Genomic DNA, 19,250 nt, shown 5'->3' with positions numbered 1-19,250 from the left:
GGGAGAATTGCTTTAGCTTGGAATTCAGGATCAGCCTGGGCAACAAAACAAGACCCTATGTCAGGAAAATGGTTAATTAATTATAAATGTAACCCTTATTTCTAGACTCTGTATTTGATTCTGTTGATCTATATGTCTACATGGGCCAGTATCATAATATCTTGATTATTGTAGTTATGTAGCTAATTTTCAAATTAGAAAGTCTGAATCCTTCAACTTTGTTCTATTCCAAGATCATTCCTGCTAGTCTGAAAGTCCCTTACATTTCCACATGAAGTCTAGGAATAAGAAAAAAAGGTGAGATTCTAATAAGGATTACATTGACTCTGTAGCTCCCTTTGTAATAGATTGCATTATAACAGTTTAAATCATCGAATTCATGAACATGGGCTATCTATTGATTTATGGCTTCTTGAATTTCTTTTAATTATGTTTTATAATTTTTCAATGTACAAATATTTTGTCAAATGTACTCCTAAGTACATTATTTTTTTGATGCTATAGTAGGTGGATAGAATCCTTGGTCTCATTTTGAATTCATTAATTATTCCTTAGGATTTTTCTGCATACAAGGTCATATTAGATGTGAGTAGGGATCATTTTGCTTCTTCTTTTTCTATATGGCTTTTTTTTTTTAACCTCTTTCCCTAATTTCTGTTAATTAGGAATTCCTAATTTTTGTAGCTCGAACCTCTAGCTCAAGGTTAAATAGAAGTGATGAGAGTGGGCATCCTTTCTTGTTCTTGATCTTAGTGGAAAAACATACAGTCTTTTACCATAAACTATGAGGTAGGTTTTTCATATATAACCACCCCTTTTTTTGTCTTTTTGAGACAGGGCCTCACTATGCAGTTCAGGATGGTCTTGAGCTCACTTTGTAGCCCAGGTTGGCCTCAAACTCACAATGATCTTCCTGCCTCAGGGTCCTGAGTACTGGTATTACAGGTGTGTGCCACCACGCCCAGCATACATACCCTTTCATAGGTTGAGAAAGTTCTCTTCTATTCCCAGATTTTAAAAAAATTTTTTTTATCATGAAAGGGTATTGGATTTTGTCAGATGCCTTTTCTTTGTCTATTGAGATGAACCTTTGTCTTTATTCTGTGAATATGGTGTATTACATGAACTGATTTTCACATGTTGGAATAGCTTTTTATTCTTGGAATAAATTTCACTTGATCTTTGTATATAATCTCTTTTATGTGTTTCTGGGTTTGTCTAACTAGTACTTTTTTGAGGATTTGGAGACAGCTGTTGTTAAAAGCAGAAGGAGTAGCATATCATTACATTCTTTCTGCTAAAGTACATAAGTATTAGAAAAATCTTGAAAATTAACTTCAAGGATTCAGAAGATATAGTGGTACTCTGGAGCCATTTCTCATGGGATCATCACTGATCTTTACTTTATACATTAAAGGATGGGTGTAATTGTTTTGCCGAATCCTGAGGTCGTAACATCAAATTTTGGCTTATAGAATCTCAACTGTGGTGGCAATGTATAATATACTTTAGGAAGGCTTCTCATCAAAAGAACTTAAAATATAGAAAACTTTCATATCTAAATGGGGCACATGGAGCAAGTTATCTGGAAATGTCATTTTTTCATGGGGCTTCATTCAGCGGTGAAACTGCTGAGGACCTTGTACTCCCAGCTTCAGGAAGGCTTTTCCTTATCACAGAGAGAAATGTGACAAGGTGGTTATAAACAAAGCCCATCCTGTCAGGTTCTGTGAGGAACATCACAGCCACTTTCCAAGGAGGGGTGATGAGTGGGGACTTTGGTCAGTGTCCTCTGCTCACCAGAGGTACTTTCCACTTCAGCCCTTCCCTTGTCTCTTCTTTGTGGCCCTGTTGAAACTTAACTTCTCGATTTTGCCGCTCTGTTAACTTTCTGGCATTTTGCATCACTTTTACTTTATGCAAAGTCATTAGTTTATGAGAATTCAAGGAGGGGGATTATTGGAAAGCTACAAATTCTGCATCTTCAAGATCTCATTGGCCCACAGATAAGAATCTAAGATGACAAAGAATACTATACTTTTAAGAAGTCATTTTTATAAACTGTAAAGCATTGCTTTGCATGAACTCATTTAGATTCGTACAGCTCTAACAGGTAGGTAACACAGATGTTGGGTACATTCCTTTGGTGAAACAGAAGCTTCGAGAGTTTGAATACTTAGAATTGAGCAGGTGTAGGGTGTTAGTGCTGCCCAAGGCCAAATGGCGTCATCCTTTGAGTGAAGAATAAGAGATCCCTTTCCATTGTCATCCGGGGCCTTCTCTTCTCTTTCTTAGGTTCTTTGTTCTTCTCCAACAGCGGGATGCTCTTTTCCCTCTTTTGGCATCATTGCTCCATTTTTAGTAATGAGCACTTTCAATTTTATCCTCAAGGTCTTCCGAATGAACCAGTTAGATTCCCTTCTCTGATCCGTGCAAATTTTGGAATCCTGCAGGTTTTCACTCCCTTGTTTTGATCCCATAACCAGTAGGGTATCTGTTCAGGCATCCTCATCCAGCTCAATTTGAACCTAGCCCTTAATGGGGCATTGGCTTGTATTTACCCTGGATGCTTATTTCCCACTACAGTATCCCTGTGGCAGTGCAGGGGAGGGAGACCCACATTCATTCTGATTCTACCATTCACAAGCTATGTTTTCATCCTTTCTCTAACCCTCAATTGTCCCTTCTGTGAAAATGAAGGGTTGGATCAAATGATAGGGAGTGGAGTATAAGCTCTGCTGTTGGTCTAGCTTCCCTATTGATTTCGTAGTGTTCTTTGTTTATGTCTCCATTTCTGGCTTACCTGGTTATTTTACAGATCATTTAATTATTGCACGACTTTTGTCAATGTTTCTCTTCACAATGCCTTGGATTTTTCTCTCTTTTGCTTTTTTTCCTAGGTGGGCGGCAGGAAGTGCCCCTGCTCAGGCTGCTGCCTCACACCTGCCTCTGTGACACAAGCCAGAGATCTTAATTACAGCAGAGCTGAGGCTTCCATTCCAGAGCTAACAGTTGAAAGACCAGAAGCTTCTCTGTCTTACTGCTTTTTTCTCTCCTTTGCACTGTTTCTCTCTGTCCGTATAAGAGAATGAGTAATCAGGCCAACCCATCACACTTTTGCTAATGGAGACTAAAAGAACCATAAGACAGTGTCCCTATGGGCATGTTGGATGGTTCCATCCTTCTAGTTCATTTTAAAGAATTGCATAGTATTAACATAAAGAGAGGTCACCATGGTTATTTTGATTATTTTGCACCCAGCCCGTTAATGCTGAGAACAGGAAGGACTCCGCTGTGATCACTGGCACAGTCACCGACCCTGCTGAGCTCCTGATCAGCGGTGACAGAGTCACATCAGATGGCCGTCAGATAGGACTTCCTTTTTCAGATAGGCTGGGAGACAGAGAGGAAGAAATATAAGTGCCTCATTCCTCGTAGGCTACAAATAAACAGATGTACTGTGCAGCTGTGTTTCAAGCATTTTGTGAGCTTTTCTGGGCCACGTGCATGTGTGAGCAAGTGCGAGTGGGGGAGGAGCCCCGCTGAGGTTTCTGTCTCAATTGCAGAAGAGAGTAAGGACGCAGGGAGATGTTAGGATGAGTGTTCCTGGTTCCTGCCCCTGTCGCTGTCACCTTCACACCTAGAGAGCACAAAGCACACAGCAGAAATGGGAGCGAGACTCCCCGAGGCACCTTTGCTCTTTTCCTTCCCCTCCCCCTGTGCGGTTAGCAGAAGGTCACTGACTGAGTGTGTGCCCTGGAATCTGGGGCCGCTCCTGCCCTGCTGCAGTTAATGCTGCTTTGTTTCATGCTAAATGAGGCGAGAACTTTCACCCAGGTCACATTCATAATCCCGCTCAGCAGGACACTCAGCTGCACACAGAGGGTTTCTGCAAGCAGGGAAGAACTTTCCCTTTGGAATTGGGGCACTGGCCTGGAGTCCAGATGGACTTCCAAGCCTCGGTTCTGCTATGAGCGGATGTGTCCTTGGGCAAGGCACTTAACTTCCCTGTATGCCACTGTCCTCGCTGATTCCGCAGGTATTTGAGTTTCCTCTCCTAGGCCCTGTTTTATTTACTTATCTTATTTTTTATTTTTTTTTGGTACCCGGAATCAAACTTACGACCTTGCACTGGCTGAGTTAAGTTCTTTCCTTCCCTCCTCCCTCGACTCTCCCTCTCCTTGTTTGTTTGTTTCTTTCATCTGCCCATCCATCCATCCATTCATCCATCCATCCATCCATCCATATTACTGAGAACCGAACCCAGAACCCTTGCTCTCAGCTACATTGCCAGCTCTCTTTTATTTCTATTTTGAGGCATGGTTTCCCCGTGTCACTAAGTTACCCAGGCTGGAAGATCTCAAACTTGTGATCTTCCTGCCCAGAGAGTTGGGATCACAGATGTTCACCACCACGCCTGGTCTCATACTGTGCATTCTTTTTAAAAAATTCTTCGCTTATAAATAACCTTCGATATAAATCCTCCAGTGCCTTCTGGGTTTAAAGTCCTCGACTCCTGAGTGTTTGTGTCTGGAAGGGGTTGGTGTAGAGTGCTGGTAAAGGGACCCCTAGACAGGGGCTGTTAGGTTTTTGTTTCTGTTTTTTATAATTTTCTGTATGTTAGAAGACATGATGTGGCCTAGAGGCCAGGTGGCATTAAGGAGATGGGCAGTGTACAGAACAGAAACCAGACCTGGTCTGGGATCCCAGGGAGGGAGTTGGGAAGAGTACAGAAGCTGGGAGCTTAGGGGAGACCGAGCACCTTCTTTTACTGTCTGGTAACTGCTTTAGGTTCCTGTTCTCCGTAAAGGGAGGAGGTTACTCCTGAATCTCACGAGGCAGATGCTGAGGAGCAAGGCTGTTGAACCGAGCAGTTTTGAGAGAAGAAGTGAGAGCTGGGAATGTAGCAGCTCCAGGGACATTTATATTGTGCCCATTTATATAGGGGCTCTGACCCTCCTCCTCCTCCTCCTCCCCCTGACCCTCCTCCTCCTCCTCCTTTGCTCCTCCTCCTGCTCCTCATTGTCATCACTGTTGTCTTTGCCCTTGTCTTCCTACTTCTGTCCTCCTCCTCATTGCCTTCATCTTTTTTGTCATCCTCATCCATTCTTTCTCCTCCTCCCCTGCAGTACTGGAGAATGAACACAGGGCCTTTGCACTGACCTATATCCCCAGCCCATGTTTACTTTAGTCTGGCTAAGTTGCTCAGGCTGGGCTCAAACTTGCAGTTCTCCTTCCTCAGCCTCCTAGAGAGCTGGAATTACAGTTGCATGCTACTGTGCCTGGATTCTTGTTTGTGAAGGGAGTTAACTTGTCTACTCTTAAATCCTAACTCTACCTCCTGTGAGGTGGCGGCAGCTAAGATCCCCATTCAGCTTCCTTGTTCTTCCAGCTACCCTCTGCTTCTGCCTCCTTGACTGTCCCGTGCACACTGCAGTTCAGGGATCCTCCAAATCCTGGCTGGGGTACTCAGGGGGCCCTCTGCTCTGTATCTCCGTCCTATGTAGGCTGTTTGAGGATTCTGCCCACACTGTCCAGCTCTTTGGACTGTCCCAGTTTGGTGTCTGACTCCCCAGGCCATCAGAGTGGCTTTTCTGCCAAAACTGCAGCCAGCCGGCTGCCCTTGGGGGATCGTGCTGCCAGGCCAGAGCCCAAGTCTCGTTTAGCACTCACCCTTTCTTTCCAGAGTTGATTATCTACTAATCCTGCCTGTTTTTGCCCTCTCTAGGACTTTCAAAGATACTACTGTTCTTTTAACTAATATGCTTTATTTTTAGATTTACGGAAGAATTGAATGGCAAGGGCAGAGCCTTGTCTCCCCACTCCTAAATTTCCTCTATTGATAACATGAATATGATACATTTATTACAGTTGATGAGCCACTGTGGATACATTGTTATTAACTAATAAGGTCCCTCTTTGTGTCCTACATTCCACACAAGGTTAGATTTTATACCTTGTTTAGAGTTTGTGTTTGCTCCTTGTGGAAGACTTCATCGGAAGTCAGCTACTCCAGCCTTGTCACAGGCTTATCTTTGCTTGTTATCCAGATTTTCACCTTATCTCTGGAAACACCTGACAGAAGCATTGTACATAAAGGGAGTCCCCAGAGGAAAGTGATAGCAGACAGTCGTGTGAATATTTCAAGTGGTTCTTTTTGCATTTTGTGTTCGATTCATATACCAGGAGGCAGTATAGTTCAGTTTATCACTGTCTTCAGAGGTTAATCTCTGGAAAATAGGGTAGATAGAGGAAAAATGAAAATACAAGTGCCAAGACTCACACAGTACTGATGCTGAGATTGTCCAGAAACTTACAAAAATTTTTGAAGTCTGTCATTTAATCCTATATGCTGTTAATTCCTGCTTATCTGGAAATGAAGCCACAAACAGAACAGATAATCTCCTATCTTGATTAACCAGTTTGCATCTTCCTTATGCATTTTTTCATTCTTGATATTAACGAAAATCTACTATGCCCTGGCATTTTAAAAACTCCTTTACTTTATTACCCTGCTTTAGTTCTGTGTTAGATGCTCTTCTTGGAAGGCAGACACAGAAATGATGTAGATGTTTTACAGAATTCCAGATGATTAACAATCCACCAACAGAAAGGTTTAATCATCTCTTGGTAAGCCAGGAATCACATGTGCTACTATACGAGCTCCTACCTTACATTCAGTTCAAGGACCTGTATAAGTCAGACGCATTTGTAGAATCACAACAAGGCTACACGGTGCACAGCTGACTCTGGAAGAGGCAGACTAATGCTGCCAGTGGCCCAAGACCAGGCAGGACCCAGATCTCAGGTCTCCCCTTTTGACCCTCCTTAGAGTAGAGATTTTTCTCCTGAGCATTCTTGGAGGATACCAGTCAGTCAGTAGCTCTTTTAGTCTCCTTTTCACCTGGACCTGTGGTAGGTATGGTCAGCTAATGCTTAATACAGCATGTACTTGGTCACGTGTTGATGCTCTACAAGAGACTGGTAGGATGTTCTGGGAGTCCTTGGTGTGAGCATCTCACCTTCCCTGGGAGGCCGCAAAGGGGAGGTGGAAGTTAATAAGCATTAGGGGAGAGCAGGCCAAACAGGAGTGTTCTGTGTACAGGGAAGAGCATGTGTAGGAGCCCTTGGATGTGAGGCGAAAAGGCGTATTGGAGAAACTTCTAAATAATTGGAGAAGCCACCAGCGTGAAATGAAGCTGGACCATGCAGGCTGTGTAGGCTGTGCTGAGGGTTTTGATTATCATCTTTAGAGCAGATGGAAGCAAGCAAGGGAGGTTCTTATGCAAGGCAATGAGATGATCTGACTGGCATCTTAAAGAGATCATCACTCTGGCAGCCTTGTGGAGGATGGTTTGGAGAGGCCAGCGCAGCAATGGGGAAACCAAGGAGGAGGCCATTGTACGGATGAAGGGAGACAGGAAGGTTTTCTGGGATCAGGTGGTAGTGGTGTAGACAGAGGGGTTTGGGTGTGTGTACAGAGAGCTGACAGTCACTAATGCACTGTTACTCAGGACAAGGGAGGAGGAATGTGACGTGAGGGATGGGAGGGAGAGACCATGAGTTCCCACTCTGGAATTATTCCTCTAATTCCCAAGTATTTAACCGCTGACCTTGATTGTCCTTGGAGCTCTTAGAGCTCCATATCTGCAGAAAAGGCAGTAAAGGCAAAGCTTTTTCTGAATAGTAACCTACCTCTGCCTTTGACTGAAAGCATGGAATTGGTTTTGCTTCATCTCTATAGGAAGTAACAGAAGCCTCTGTCTCTGAAGGTTACTAGCTCAGAAGTGGGTGAGGTTCAAATCTGAAAGTGAACTTTCCAATTTGGAGCAGGAGGCAGCCAGGTTAGGTGTGGTTTATCTTGCCAGTGGCAGCGAGCTTGACCTCTGAAGTCAAACAATTGCACAGACCACGCTTATGGGAGCAGGGCTGCTTATACACTGTCCCTCACATTTTGCTCAAGATAGAGGCACGGGACAGACTGGTGCTAGCTGTGGAGGTGGTATTGGTTAGTTACCGAGATACCTTTTTATTGTGGTGGTTATCATGTATAGAAAGGTGTATTCACTGTCACACCCTCTGGTTCTGGCTTTCTGGCCTTTGCTCTACTTCCTTGGCATTGTGGTTCTGTTTTTGATGGTAATGTGGATAGTGAGCTCCTATCTAGGAGACATAGACCTCAGTCCTACTGTGTACATCCTTTTAATCTCTCTGGAGGCCCCCGAGTGTAATCTGGTGGAGCTGGGCTGCAGATGGATTCTCAGAAGGGCGGATTCATGATCATCTTCATGTGATCAGGGAGGAAGGCAGGAAGAAAGAAGGGTGTGGTGTGATTGTGGGTGTGCAGTGTGAGGGAAGCGGGTGGCACACAAGGTGTCTGAATACATGCGGATAGCAAGTGTGCATGGAGGTGTGTGCACACTACCAGCTTGGGTGGGATCGACACAGGAGGGAGGCAGTTGTAGGGTGTAGGTGCTGGGGTCCTAATGTGAGCTCTTCACATGCACAGTTCTGCCCCTTTGTTAGGGAACCATGTCAGGAGCTGCAAAGCCGCCTCTGCTCTGCATCTGTGTTGCGTCTGTCCTCTTTGTGCTCTCCGCATTTCCGGGCTGCTTCAGCATGCTTAATCTAGTGGTGCCCCTCCCGGAGGGCGTTTGTGTTCAGGGCAGTTCTTTGTGCCATGGGGCAGCAGGGAGCAACTTGGGAAGACTCTTCCATAGTGGATGATTTTGCTGAATCCTAAGGTCCCAGCTCTCACGTGGTGAGGGTGGGAACACAAGCCCCCCGGAAGGCTCACTTCCTGGCTGCACTGAGTTCAGGGCACGAGGCATATGTTGTGCAATGTGCAGAAGTGTGAGCCCGAAACTGTCCCCTGGGCCGGAGGGCCTTTCAAGTTGGGCAATCATGAACTGGGCCTCACAGCTTTCCTGGCTATGTGGGTCACTGACATATTGACAGACTGCACTGCCTGGCAGAGCTGGGGGCGTAGAGGGGGAACGGGAAGGGGGCAGAGGCCAACCGAGGGAAGTCTGACCATACTACTAGATTACTAGATTGACTCATTCACCTTGTCCAGTTTCAAGACCCTTTCTCAATAAGCAAGTTGCACCCCATGAGCCATGGTGGGGTTGTTGCCTGGAAATCAAACTGCCCTGCGCTAGCTGCTTGCCAGGTGGCTCACGGGCTCCCAGAAGTGTGTTCATCAGCACGGACTGCTGTGGTACCCGGTGAACCCTTTGGCAGTGTTCAGCGCTGATACCCCCCTCCTCACTGGGGTCAGGCCTTTGCTCCAGGTTTTGGGAAAACCTTTATTTTCCCATAACTGCAGGAAATACCATTCCTGTCCAGATGACTGTCCTCTTCTTATCTTTCCTACTAATGCAATCCTTGCTTGGGTAGACTTTAAGTTATTCTGGGGCTGTTAATTTCATGCTGTCTCTTGGGCTGCTTTATGTAGTTCACAGGTAGACAGGGAAAGCAAAGCCCAGTGGGTCAGTATGTAACAGGATGTGTATAGGAAGCAGCCAACACCATACACCCTTGATGAATGCTGGGTCCTCTTTTTGTCTTTTATCCTCATAAGGAGTGATATCTAGAAATTGTCTATTCTTTTGATTCAGCGATCTCACTTCTAGGAATCCAACATAAGGAGCGGCTTGGATGAACTCAAAGATACATAAATGAGGCAGTCCATAGAAACATAGTGACAGAGTGTTCAGTGACACTAAGTAAGGAAACCATTATAGGCAGTGTGGTAGACCTGTCTACATTGGCCCAGAAAGATACCGAAGTTGTAAAGTCAAAAACTCAGCTGGGTGTGTAGTACAGGCCTGGAAGGCAGCCTGGGCTGTGTTATAAGCTCAAGGATAGGCTGAACTACATAGTGAGACCCTGTCTCAGAAAAACTAAAACCTCAAAAAGACAAAAAACAAAAATAAACAAAACAAAACTCTGGCATGGTGGTGCACGCCTGTAGTCGTAGCACTTGGGAGGCCGAGGCAGGAGGGTCTTTGTGAGGTCGAAGCCAGCCTGGGCTACAAAGTGAGCTCAAGGCCAGCCTGAATGTGTGAGTCTGTCTCAAAAAGATCAAAAAAGAAAAAAAAAGAAAAGCTACAACCCAAAACAGAAGCAAAACAAGCACAAAAAACTAAGTTGCAGAACAATATAATGTGAACCTTTTTGTCTTTTAACACAGAACAAATCCCTGCTGTGTCAGTGAAGAAATGTCCATCAGGCAAGAGAGCTGTGCATGAGCTACTGAGAGTGAGGACTTCATCCTTTTGCTCTGCATATTTCTGCATTATTTGCGTAGTTTACAACAGGAAAGCACTTACATATTAAACATTAACCTGCATGTAATTTGCTTTTGAAAATAATTTAAAAGTATAATCAAGTTGAATTGTTAATTTAAAAAAAATCTAGTCCATTCTATTCCCTCAGTCAGGGACTTATTCAAATATATGAGGACTCAAATATATTTAGGGCTAACAGTTAGCCCTAAATTAATCAAAACAGATATGTAATCCTTTCTTTTTAAAAGTGCATTAATGTTTGCCAAGTACTTCTGTATAAGATTTTAATTCATTTGATCTTACAGTTGAGGAAATTGAGACCAAGAAAGGCAAAGTGCCTTTGCCATGAGTATAATTATGGGAGTCTTTCTGATTCAGAAGCATGCTTGGTTAAACACAGTGCTCTGTTGCCTCTCTGATTAAAAGCAAGATAAAAAAGGAAACAGTAATTTCTGGTTAAGTTGCTTTTTATCATGTTATAAACAATCTCAAACACCCTTTGGCTTTTAATTTCCTCATCCATAAAATGGGTAGATGAACTTGGTGACCTCTAAAGGTCTAAAGCACTAAAAAGCTGGGCATGTGGTACATGCCTGTATGAGGCTGAGACAGGAGAATTGCTGCAAGTTCAAGGCCAGCTTGGGCTATATAGTGAGACAGTGTCTCAAACAAACAAATAAACAAATGCATTAACAGTCTGTGATTAGGTATTCTTGCTCTCTCTCTTCTTTTTTTTTTTTTTTTTTTTTTTTTTTTTTTCCGGTACCAGGAATCGAACTCACGACCTTGCGCTTGCCAGGCAAGCGCTTTGCCACTGAGCTAAATCCCCAGCCCTGCTCTCTCTCTTCTCAACGTGTGTTTCTTTCTTTCTCACAGTACGTAGGAAGCCTGGATGTGCCGAGACCTAACAGCAGGGTGGAAATCGTGGCTGCCATGCGCAGGATACGGGTGAGTGGTCAGAGTGGGGATGTGTGCCCTGGAATTCAAGCATCTTAGCTGCTGGCCTTTTCAGATGGTGCTGGGGTTGTCAAAAAGGGCGGCTACATTCTTTGCAAGCCCAGAACCTCTCCTCCCTCTTGTTCTGGATGCTGTTCTGCATCGGGTAGTGGAGCTCGATAAAGAGCCAAGATTAAAGTGGACGTGATTTTCGCGGGGTACCACCGTCGCTCTCTTGTAGTCTGCAGCACCACTTACTGAGGCCAGGTAGTAGTGGAGAATGGCAAAAAATTCTTTTGATTTAAAGATGTTAGGGAGGGCCGGGGATATAGCTCAGTGGCACAAGCACCTGCCTGGCAAGCGCAAGGTCCTGAGTTCGATTCCCGGTACCAAAAAAAAAAAGATGTTACAGAAAACCTTTAGTGATTAGTTGGTAATTGTCTCAGAGCATATTTTTAAAAGGCAGTTTATTATGGTATAGAATTACAAAACTTATTTGGATTTTTAAAGACTAAATGTGAGATTTCAACAAAACTTCCTGGATTGGCTGCTTTAGACCTCGGGCATATGTACGTGTTCTCTCCTGCTGTTTCTTGCGCTCTAGAAGATTTGGCATGTTCCAATCTGTGTCTTCTGACCCTGGTACATGGAGCTGAGGTCGGACAAGAAGCAAATTGTCTTCTAACCAATGTGAAAGAATTTGTCCATGTTCTGTGCACTAGAACGGGAAAAATTACCTTAGGCCTGTGCATTTTAGAGGTAGACTTGGGATTGGTCAAGTGGCTTGTAATTATTTGTTAGAGAGAACTGGTGTTAGAGGTGGCTAGATCAGTCATCTCCAGATGTCGCTGTAGGGTTCCTTGTCCTTTAGAATGCTCTTGTGGACATGGGCAATGTGGAACTGATGCTGGCTGTTTCATTTTGCTTTGCTGGTTTTACTTTCAGCCGGTTTGTCATCTGATCAGCAGAAACCTCAATTCAATGACAGCAGCGTTGGGAAGAAAGCACGCATGTCTACTGATGTTTTTCTGAACGCTTCGTCAACCTAATAAAATAATCTTTTCAGGAACTTGATCCTTCTAGGCTTCTGTGGCTTTGTTTTTTCATTATTAAGTTGAATTTATTGAAACTACTGTTCGGTGTGGCAATACTATTTATCACAGAGTTAAGTAACAAGTAGTTTTAAAGCCCTTTCGCGGGAGTAATTTCCTTTCATGTTCACAGCAAGTTGTAGTTGGGGATCTTGGTAGCTTCATTTTCAGGGTTAAGCTGAAGCTCAGAAAGGGATAGTAGGGAGACACCGCGGTCCAGGAAAGGTGCGGGCACATGGCCTGAGTGCGTTTCTCCAGTTGGTCTTGTGGAAACACGCAGATTTTACCACCCTTTTGGCTGCAGGTTTGAAGCTCAGAATTTCCAAGCGTCTTCTCCTCTTCCTCTTCCTTCTTACTTGGACAGAAAGCAGGTACAGAGGCCTTGCCAGGGACTGTCGGGGGTGTTTCCATTGTTAGGATGGGCTGCCGCCCTCATCGCTGCTGCTGTGATAGGAAGGACTGGATTCGGAGCTGGCCTATCACTTGGTTGGCAACGGAAGAAAGCCCCTCCTTTATGCATGTGTGAGCGAAGGACAGGAGTATGTTGTTGCTGCTGTCACTATCATTGTGAAAGTAACATCTCTACAAATAGGAGCTACCAATAGTAGTAATTACTTACCCAGCAGGTGTTTTGTGAAGTGTTTTGATATTGAAATGATGTTACTATTGTGAGATGAGGATGTTGTTAGGTTTTATAGATAAGGACCTAGAACCTTGTGCAGGTCAAACCGTTCTAGGTCAGGTGGTTGTTAATGGGTGGGCTTGGGATTCACCTCCAGGGCTGAGCCACCTGCCCCCTCCAGAGGCTGATACGAGTCAGGCCTTGTAATGCTGATATGAGTCAGGACCCCAGTTGAGAAGCAAGGAGCTAGGACATGGCATCTCTCTGGTGCAGGAGCCAGTGGCAGGGACACAACTTTGTAGAGCAATCCGAGGCTCTGGAGGACATCACCGGAGGCAGGGAAGATTGGGGGCAGGGTAGCCGCTTGGTCTCCAGATCTGGAGAAGCTGGGGCTAGAGTGTGGCTCTGTCTCATCTTCCCTCATCGCCTGCCAGGCTGTGGCCCTTGTGCCTGTCCCTGCAGCCCCCTTCGTGGGAGCTGCTTCCAGCACTTAATGAGCAGCTCATTAAATTAGAAGGAGAAATTAATTGGCCAGAAAGCTGTTTGGTCTGGCTGTCCAGTTGCTTGTTTAGGCTGGCCACCATTAAGAGCAAGTGCTCTGATTGTGTGTGTTACCCTCAAGCCCCACAATTCACTGCTAAGTCCAAGCTGCTATTTTCCATTCTTTCTTTCTTTCTTTTTTTTTTTTTTAATTTCCCTTTCAAAAGCTGTTTGGGCTGTAATTACAGCTGTCAAGAACTAGGGCATGGGATTTCTGTGTAAAGGTCTATTCCTGATGGTGTCCTTTTATGTTGAACAGTGCTAGGCTAACAGTGGGCAGAGCCTTTTGGGTTTTGGTTGCTGAGTGCTCTTACGGGCATAGAAGCCGCAGGCCTCCAGGTGGGGCCCGAGTCGCCCCCCTACCGACCCACAGCAACAGCTGTGACAAGGACTGAGTCTTGCACATGACATGTGTGTGTCTTGCTGGGCTCTGAACCTGCTGAGCTCCCTGATCCTCTCTGGGGTGCCATGCTTCGGGGTGGCAGTGAGGACCACCGCTGTTTCCCAGGGGGAAACAGAGAGAGGAGGGCTCTGCCTGAGGGGCCCACAGTCCTCCCTAGAGCAGAAGCTCTGGCAGATGCATGCATTCCTGTTCCACACCCGGCCCTGCACCCCGCTGTGGACCACCAGCCGCAAATGTGGCCTTTATGACTGACCGGCCCATTTCCTCAGCCCTCTCCGTATGCTTCATCTGGTCTTTCACCTTCCTGATATTGTTTCTGAATTTATGATATCTGTCTTGGGCATCTGTTTCTTTTTTAACTATGCTTCTAGGATTTTTTATGATTATTAAAAAGACATAGCATTAAATTTAACTTTTTGAAAGTGTACATTTCAATCATGTTAAGTATATTCTCATTCTTACAGATCTCTAGGACTTCTTAGGTTGCAGAACTGAAACTCTGTTCCTATTTAAATATATGTCTTTCTCCCTTGGCCCTTGGGGAGAAAAAAACTTTCTATTTCTATGATTTTGACTACTTTATATATCTCATATGAGAGAACTATGCTGTATTTGACATCTTGTGATTGGCTTAATTCACTTGTCACAGAGGCCTCAATGTTCATCCAGGGGCATGTAACAGTATTTCATTCCTTTTGAGAGCAGCATAGTATTCCATTGTATAGATACACTGTTATGAATTGTGCTGTTATGAACATGCATGTGCAAGTATGTTTTTGAGCCCCTGCTTTGAATTTTTGTTTGGATATATGTCCAGAAATAGGATTGCTGGATCTTTTTTTTTAAACTGTGACTCTGCTATGTTGCCCAGGCTAATCTCATATTTCGATTCTCCTGCCTCAATCTCCCTAGTTGCCGGCACTGCAAGTGTGCGCTCCTGTATCTGGCAGTAGTTTGTGTTTTGAGGCACCTCCAGACAATTTTTCATAATGGATACCATTTTGTCTTCTTCCAAACAGTGTAGAAGGATTTCAAGGTTTTTCCCTTAACATCTTAGTGGATAAAATTTTCCGGGCATCTGGAAAAGCTCCTCTGGAATCAAGCCCTTTAATTGTCTGCTTTTCTAACAATGCCCCAAGTACAACTGCTTCTGGCCCTGCCCTCCCTCATTCTATATATGCTTGTTCATTCATCTGTACCTCAGACATCTTTTTGTTTGTTTATTCTGCAGTTTTGGGCATCAAACCCACAGCCTTTGAACTGAGCGACCTCCCTAGACTTTAAGTCATTAAGTTGCCTGGACTAAGCTTAGACTTGAGATCCTCCTGCTGCAGCCACTCAGACTGCTAGGAGTATAGGCGTACACCACAATGCCTGAGAACATCCCTCAGATACCTCTGGGCTCTCCCTGAGTGCCGTGCTAATATCCCATGGCTGGTGCTCACACATGGACAGGCCAGGCCTTGGATAGCTCTGTGTATTGTTAAGCAAAGAGCAAGAAGCTAAGAAAGTGTGTGGCTGGGAGATCAAACCCAATGTGGGGGAGGCGGGAAGGCCTGGTATGGGAACTGAGAGCTAGAGTCTATGATCAGGAGATGCTGCAGCCGGGGAGGAGGCTGTCACAGCTCTGGGAAGACTCGCTGCTCCTGGGGGAAGGGCTAACATGACATCAGAGCTGTCTTTGAGCATCTAGTGCCTAACACGGTGTCTGACCAGTGCGTGTCCTTTGCTCCCAGTCGTTGCCCTCCTTGGCTTCCTTGGGAGGCCGCAGCGAACAGTGAGAAGAGCTCTCTGCAAGCAGCGATGCACGTGGGCTGGCGTCTTCTCCTTGGCTTGCTGTGTGACCTTGGCGAGGCGTCTACCTGCTGTTCATCTCCGTTTCCTCATTTATACAACAGAGAGCCTGGCACTTCTTCTCCTGTCTCTCAGATGCTACTGTCAAATCGGGGATAATGTCTGAAGAATGCTTTATAAACCATAAAAGGCTATTTATATTCATTGGTATCGTTTTGATACCTTCCTCTGGGTTTCGAGGCATCTCACAAATGCAGATAAACACCCCCGAGAGATACGAGCTGCCTCGTCCAGATCCTTGTAATAGCAGCGTCTTTTTCCAGCTTTCAGCACAAACAGCCCTTCCTTGGGAGGCCTTTCCTGAGTAGGTCATCTGTCCTCCTGTGTCTTGCGGTGGGCACCACGCACCCTGTGTGGTAGCACTGCTAGCAACTGCGTTCGCAGAGTCTCCCACATGGGACCTGTGCTCAGCAGACGCTGTTTGAGTGACTACTTAATAATCATGTGAGCATAAGATGAAATCCCAGGAAGCTCCGCCAGCGGGGCTCCTGAGGGCCAGGATGCACTGCACGCGGACCTGACTGGCTTTAGAGCTTGGGTGACGACTTCTGTGTGGCGGGAGCTGGTTGTCAGCTCTGCTTCCCTCCTCCCACACCTCTGCTTCTATTGAAGCTGCTGGAAGAGAAACTGGGAGGGGGATAGTGTAAGGGAGTAGGGGAGAGGGGGAGGAGGGGAAGAGGGGAGGGGAGGGGAGAGGAAGGGAAGATGGGAGGGGAGGAGGAGGGGAAGGAGAGAGGATAAGGGAGCAGGAGTAGAGGGGAGGGGGAGGAGCCATTTTGGTGAGGCCTTCAGTGCTGGGAAGGGGCAGCTACCTCTTGTCTGTTGGGTTTGCTCATTCTGGACGTGTAATATAAATGGCCTCATCTAATATATGACCTTTGTATTGGGTTCTTCCACTTAGCATAGTGCTGCCAAGGGTCACTCCTGTTGTGACACATGTCAGCATTTCGTTTCTCTTTATTCCTGGAGAATAATCCACGGCGTGGATAGACTGTATGATTGCTTCATTCAAACGCTGGGGGCTTGCCCCCTCCCTTTTCTTTTAAAAGGGAACTTGGCTCTATTAAACTTTGGAAAGCACTGGATGTGGTTTGAGCAGTGTGTGTGTGCAGGTCCAGCTGTCTTCTCAGCCAGAGGAAACCATTCTTTCCCCAAGGAGCCTGGGGCACGGGAGTCTCAGCCCCCTAAAGATTGCTGTACTGATCACAGACTCTAATTTTCCCTCTTGCATTTTTTACATTTGGTGGGGTGGTGGTGGTGGTACCGGGAACTGAACTCATGACCTCATGCCTGCCAGGGAGGTGCTGCGCTGCTGAGCTATATCCTTGGCTCCCTCTCACATTTTTAAAAATGTATTGACTTTCTTTTTTGAGCCAATAATACTTTTAGGCTATGGGGATATAAAAACCTAAAAGAACTAAGTCCTTGCCTGCATGGAGCTTATAGTCCAGTGATTGGGAAAGATTATGGGAGGATTAAAAATGGTTGTTACTGTACCCGCTGTAAATTCTGTACAGAATGGTAAGGTAAGACATGAAGCTAGGTTGTCCCAGGAGGTAAAAGGTGGGTATGATTTTATAGAGGTTCAGGGTTGGGGTGACACTTGAGTCTCTAGAGATGTGACTGAACAGAAAGAATGAGCTATGTGGATATCTGGGAAAGAGTGAATACCAGAGGGAACTGGAAGTGTAGAGGACCTGGGGCAGACAAGCATTTGCAAGCTCAACGAATAGCAAGAAGGCTGGTATGAACAGAGTTTCATTATTGCTTTAGACTGAGGGAGAATGGTACATTACTTACAGAAATTTATTCCTGGGGATCATGCAAGATAATCTGATTTCCTAAATACCTACTGAATGCCTGATCTCAGGTGAGCAGATACATTTATCTCTCTCGAATTTACATGGACTGAAAAGTTGCTCAGTGTGAAGAGCTTGGTTCTGCTCCTGAGGTGAGTGATTCAGGAATGTTTTTTGAACTGGGGCAGAGCTACTTAATAAAAAACCTGGAGTCAGGTGTGGTGTGCATGCCAGCACTCCTGGAGCTTGAGGTAAGTGGATCACAAGTTCAAGCTCAGCCTGGGGAACTTAACAAGAACCTGTGTCAAAATAAAGCTAAGCTGGGCATGGGAATGCACGCCTGTAATTGCAGCACTCGGGAGGCTGAGGCAGGAGGATCGCTGTAAGCTCCAGGCCCACCTGGGCTACATAATGAGTTCAAAGCCAGCCTGAGCTACATATCTACTTCATGCTTGTGGGTCCTTTTGAAGGTTACAGTGTTTGTCCATCTCCACAGGGAGATATGCACAAGACCAGTTCATTGCTGCTGCAGTAAACAGTCTTTGGGGAGCCTTCATCTGTGGTCCTTGCCCTGGCAATAGGCTGCACTGAACATTTATCCCTCATTTAATAACTTCTGTGGCTTTTAATATACATTCATGTAAAAGCATAGTATTTTCCAATTTAACCATTTGCAGGTGTACAGTGCAGTGCAGGTAACTACATCACCACTGTCTGCACCCCAAACCTTTTCATTACCCCAATAAAAACTGTACTGATTAAACAGTGACCTCCTTAGCTCCCCAGTTCTCGGTGACCTCTGTCCTGCCTCTTGTCTCTAGGAGATGCTCTCTTCTGGAGTTCTGATGTGAATGAAATCCCCTATGAGATCTGTCCTCCTGTGTGTACTTGATTCACAGCATAATGTTCTCAGGCTCCACCCATGTCATAGCATGTGTCACGCTTCGCTCCTCTGTGTAGCTGAAAAGTATTTTCTCCTGTGACTTTTTGCACTCAGCACATTACGTGGGTTTCGACGAGTGGCTGGTTTCCCCCTTGGGACTGGAAGCATTGTTTTGACCAGGGAGGCCCCGCTGTGGGACAGAACAGCTATCACAACATACACTGATGACTCAGGGGGCTGGGGATATAGCTCAGTGGCATAAGCGCCTGCCTGGCAAGCGCAAGGTCATGAGTTCGATCTCCGGTACCCCGCCTCCGAAAAAAAAATGAAGACTCGGCTAAAGTCTTCATTTCTTACTTATGACCCTCTGCATACTTGTCTAAGTGAATTTGTGTACTCATTGCCACCCAAGCAGACACTTGCTTTTTTTGTCTTTTTGAGACAGTGTCTTACTACACAGTTCAGGCTGGCCTTGAACTCACAGTGTAGCCCAGGCTGGCCTCAAACTTGAAGTGATCCTCCTGCTTCAGCCTCCCGAGTGCTGGGATTACAGGTGTGCATCAGCACACCCAGTCACTGTTGCTCTTTTATCAATAAAGTTCATAGAAGGGTAGTGATTCACTGAGACTAATTATATTGTTGTCCTTTACCTGCTCACCAGAGTTGAGAGTAGGTTGCCCTGTGCTGTCACCATGGCAGGCTCTGGGCAAAGCACTTCACAAGGGTTACATTGCTTGATCTCAGCAATGACTGTACATTGTAGATATCAGCATCGTCCTATTTTATTTATTTATTTATTTATTTATTTATTTTTTTTTTATTTTAAGGAT

At 45.3% G+C, this 19,250-nt stretch overlaps 1 protein-coding gene across 1 annotated transcript in view; it reads left to right on the top strand.

The window, feature by feature from the left end:
• LOC102014428 (carboxyl-terminal PDZ ligand of neuronal nitric oxide synthase protein) overlaps positions 1-19,250 on the top strand; it is a gene marked incomplete at its 5' end in the record, with an annotated part of 301,429 nt that overhangs the window by 65,324 nt on the left and 216,855 nt on the right. Inside the window, 1 exon segment of the mRNA XM_005398278.2 lies at positions 11,169-11,240. Coding sequence (XP_005398335.1) covers positions 11,169-11,240 — 72 coding nt within the window.

Source organism: Chinchilla lanigera, unplaced genomic scaffold (genome assembly GCF_000276665.1).
Source record: "Chinchilla lanigera isolate Chin_1 unplaced genomic scaffold, ChiLan1.0 scaffold00061, whole genome shotgun sequence".
Classification (NCBI taxonomy): domain Eukaryota; kingdom Metazoa; phylum Chordata; class Mammalia; order Rodentia; family Chinchillidae; genus Chinchilla; species Chinchilla lanigera.
The sequence above is the reverse complement of the archived record's forward strand: the minus strand, read 5'-3'. Positions and strand labels throughout refer to the sequence as shown.